We start from the raw sequence: 4,144 nt of genomic DNA, 5'->3' as shown, positions 1-4,144 counted from the left end.
TTTGCACATATATGAGACTACTCGTGTGCAATAAAATGTATTATTTCTGGAGAAAAGATTCAAAACCATTTATTTTTAGATTCTGAAATGTCTAAGAAACCTTGCCAAACACACAAATATCATAAAGTTTGAAAATGTGAAGCTTATAGAGTTCGCAGTGTGGGAGGATCCTGAACAGTCACTTCTCAGGCTTGTGAAGTGAGTACATCCAGGAAGCAGAACACTGTGTAGTTCTCTCTCAGCAAGGTTTTATTTGATGGAAACCAACACAATAGTTCAATATAGAACAAAATAATATAATTTAGTAGGCCGTACACAACACTTACACTAACAGGACTATTATTTGCGCATCCCCTGTTTTCTCATCACGAAGACCCTCGCCATCAACCTCTTGAACGCCCCCTTTACCTCTTTATTCCTCAGTGTGTAGATGAGGGGGTTCAGCATGGGTGTGATGATCCCGTAGAAGAGGGACACCATTTTGCCTCTGTCCTTGGAGGCAGGGGACGGTGGCTGCAGATACATGTAGATGGCAGCACCATAAAAAAGTATCACCACAATTAGGTGGGAGCCGCATGTCCCAAATGCCTTTCGCCGACCTTCAGCCGACCTTATTCTCAACACTGCCTTGACAATAAAAGCATATGATATGAGGATGAGAGTCACGGGTATTAAAAGAAAGAGCACACTGAAGAAGAACAGCTCTGCTTCAATTGCCGTTGTATCCACACAGGACAACTTGAGCAGGGCAGGGATCTCACAAAGGAAATGATCTACTTCCTTGTGACCACACAGTGGCATCTGAAGCGTCCACGTCGACTGCACTACTGAGTTGCTGAAGCCACTGATCCAACACGAAGCTGCCAGCTGGAGGCAGCGCCTTTGGTGCATGATGACTGAGTAATGGAGAGGCCGACAGATGGCTAAAAACCTATCAAAGGACATGACGCCCAGGAGAAAACATTCGGTGCAACCCAAGGCCAGGAAAATGAAAAGCTGGGCCACGCAGCCGCCATAGCTGATCACCTTCCGGATGCTGCATATGTTGACAAGCATCTGGGGGACCGTGCTTGTGGTGTAGCACAGGTCCAGCAGAGACAGGTTAGTGAGGAAAAAGTACATGGGGGTGTGGAGTTTGGAATCCAGGCGGGATACAAGAATTATCATCATATTCCCAAAGATGGTCAAGACATAGGACACCAGAAACACCACGAAGAGGGGCAGCTCCAGCCATGGCCGATCTGAAAACCCTAGGAGAATGAACTCCTGCGAGACGCTCTCATTCGCCAGATTCATGCTAAATGGTACAGCTTCCGGGTCCCTGGAACACAAAGGTTTAGGAAGTGGGTGAACATGTTTATTGGACATGTCACTTGTGACGTCACGATGCTGGAGTTGCATGAATTCACAAACTGATCCTGTTCGTGTGAAAAATGTATTAACAAAAGCTTCAGTGTCTGCTAAACCTTTCAGGGGTGTTTATGTGTTGTTAACAGTTTTTACCACAGTGTGATTTCAAGGTTACAGTACTCTATCTGTTTCTGCAGTCGCAGACCTTCTCCTTTGGTGTTTGCTGTTGTGTGGATGTGTGGTCCCCGGGTCTTGCTGCTCAGGCATCTACTGTCAGGGGGATACAGATATTGCTCCTGTTATTTGGATTCACTTTAATATCTTCCCAGAATCGGTGAGAGTCTCTGCCTGTAGGCATTTGTTAAAATTATTTAAACCTCATTTACCCACTATTTCTGTCCTTCCCTCAAATAAATCCAGATATTATAGAATCTATAGAAACTTTTCACACAGTCTCAGGAGGCTTTTCCTCTTTCTCTCATGTCACAGGATCTACACAGGACTGTCTGCTCATGTAGTTACCTGAGGCTGGCAGGCTTGGCTCATCCAGCTCCAGCTCCCTTCTGTAACTAGTGCCATGGCTCTGCCAATGTTTCTTGTCCTCTGAGCTTCGGGTTCCTCATTTGTGAGATAGAGATGCAGATGAATTTTCTGGCCTGTTAAGAAGCAAGAGTGTACCCCACTCAGCCTGGTTCCATCCTCTGGAGTGTGAAAACAAGCAGAGTGCTGGAAGGACGGAGGCGCTCAGGAGATTCACTTGGAGCATTTACAGCACTCACTTCCTAGGGGTCAGCAGCACATTTGCCTGTGTTACCACCCCAACAGTCAGCCTCACTCCTGGGGCCAAGGAAACACATGCTAAGTATGACACATGACAAAAGTGTTACCTTTTGTGTAAACTGTTGGCAGTGACTGGTCCCCAGGAGCACAGATGCTCAGCACATGTTTCAGAGTGTTGGGATGATTTGGGTAGACATGAGTCAGAATCTTGGAAGTAGCAATATAGCAACCCCAACATCTAAAAACTGTCTATCCCAAAGAAACCTGTTTCAAGATTTGAAACAAGAAGCTGTTTCAAAATTTAATTTGTACATATGTGAATGTATTTTTTTTTCAATTCTATCCCTATTCATTAAAATATTGGCTGTTGGTATTGCTAGTACCCATTTGTTTTCTTCTATTCTTTGTAAAACAGTGTCTTTCATCTGTTAGGTATTCATAAAAATAAGAGACGAAATGGCATTTCAATGTATTTTGTGCGTACATTTGTGTGCATGCTCGCGTGTGCTAGTTTGTACACATGCATGCTACAGCATATATACGAAGGTCAGAGGACACCTTGGCTCCTGTTGTATTTTACTTTGTTTGAGACAGTATTTTTCTTCTGTGGTTCATGTTATATATGGCAGACTAGCTGGCCCTCAAGAGCTAGTCCTCTGTCTCTCACCTTGCTAGAAGCACTGGACTCCAAAGAACAAGAGCAGTCAGCCTAATGTGGTTCCTGTGGTTTTGAACTCTGGTCCTCAAACTTGTGTGATAAGGAATTTGTTTGCTGAGCCATTTTCTCAGTACCTCCACATATTTTTTTTTAGATATGGTCTCATTAATCCCAGGCTGGCCTCAAACTCACATTTCCTTTACTGTGATACCTTGCTATTTTATGCTTTCTCAAATCACTCCATATTCTCCCCCGCCCCCCATCAAGACAGGGTTTCCTGTGTAGCTTTGGATGTACTGGGCTCGCTTTGTAGACTAGGCTGGCCTCAAACTCACAGAGATCCACCTGCCTCTGCCTCCCTGAGTGCTGGGATTACAGCCACCATGCCCAGCTCACCTCAGATTCTTATGAAAGGATCTTTCAAATATTTTTCCGAAGTATGTGGATAAACAATTAGAGTCTCCCCGCCCCCACATAGCTAATAACAAAAGGCTTTAGGTAAAACTTACGGTTAAGAAAAGATGAAGCCGGAAACAGAAGCGGGGGTTTGTATGCTCTTCTAGCTCAGGTTATTTTCCTAAGAGCCCAGATCTGCCTGAGCAGGAAACAGAAGGAAGAGCCAACTTGCTCTGAAGCTCACGGTCCCCACTGAGATCACACACTTCTAAGGCTCAAATGCTACTGCGAGCTTATTTATTAATTTCTTATATATTCTACTTACCTCTAATTTAAGCATGAGAGACAGAAAAGTTTGTTTTGGCTTCCAAGAAGTCTGGCAAACAGATTTCAAACAGAACTAATTTAACATGCACAAATAGAATGCCATTCCCACATTCTAAGAGGGCATATGCTCGCTCAGGTGAAATGAATCGGATTCTTCAGTTCTGCTCGCTGGGAGTCCCAAGCTCTCCCGTCAGAGTGACCTGGCTGGTGAGAAGGACTTACCGGTCATGCCCAGGAAGTGTGGCACTGGAGTCATGTGGATTCCACTTCAGTGAGCTAAGCACTATTTGTAAAAGACATTTTATGATTGCTTTTACAAAAATGGGGGAAAATATATTTTCAGCCAATACTTGTTTGGCTTCTGGTAAAAATCTCAACTCTGTTCCCTCCTTTATAGTGTCCATTAGGGCCCAGCCAACCTTCTGATCCAATGGAAGAGAAGGAGAGATGTCACTCTTTCATCCTTGTTTGTTTCAGGATAGAACTTTCTCCAGGGACCAAACCGTAACTTTCTAACACTACAGCAGTGGCGATGGGGACTAAGGGAAAAAAAAAAACCCTTAATAACTGAAAACTGAATTTTGTGCTCAGCAGAGATTTATTTACACTTGTAAATTATTATTTAATGATTTC

At 43.9% G+C, this 4,144-nt stretch overlaps 1 protein-coding gene across 1 annotated transcript; it reads right to left on the bottom strand.

Annotated features, from left to right (window-relative positions):
• Nucleotides 1–339: 339 nt before the first annotated feature.
• On the bottom strand, nucleotides 340–1,344 carry LOC311605884 (olfactory receptor 2B2-like; the record flags this gene model as incomplete). Its single annotated transcript, XM_084796732.1, has 1 exon — nucleotides 340–1,344. Exon 1 carries the CDS (start codon nucleotides 1,294–1,296, stop codon nucleotides 340–342), a length of 957 nt encoding a protein of 318 aa, XP_084652858.1. The 5' UTR covers nucleotides 1,297–1,344.
• Between the last annotated feature and the right edge of the window lie 2,800 nt (nucleotides 1,345–4,144).

This window comes from Acomys minous, assembly GCF_964271855.1.
Source record: "Acomys minous genome assembly, chromosome: 9".
NCBI classification, from domain to species: Eukaryota; Metazoa; Chordata; class Mammalia; order Rodentia; family Muridae; genus Acomys; species Acomys minous.
This window is presented reverse-complemented; position numbering and strand designations above follow the sequence as displayed.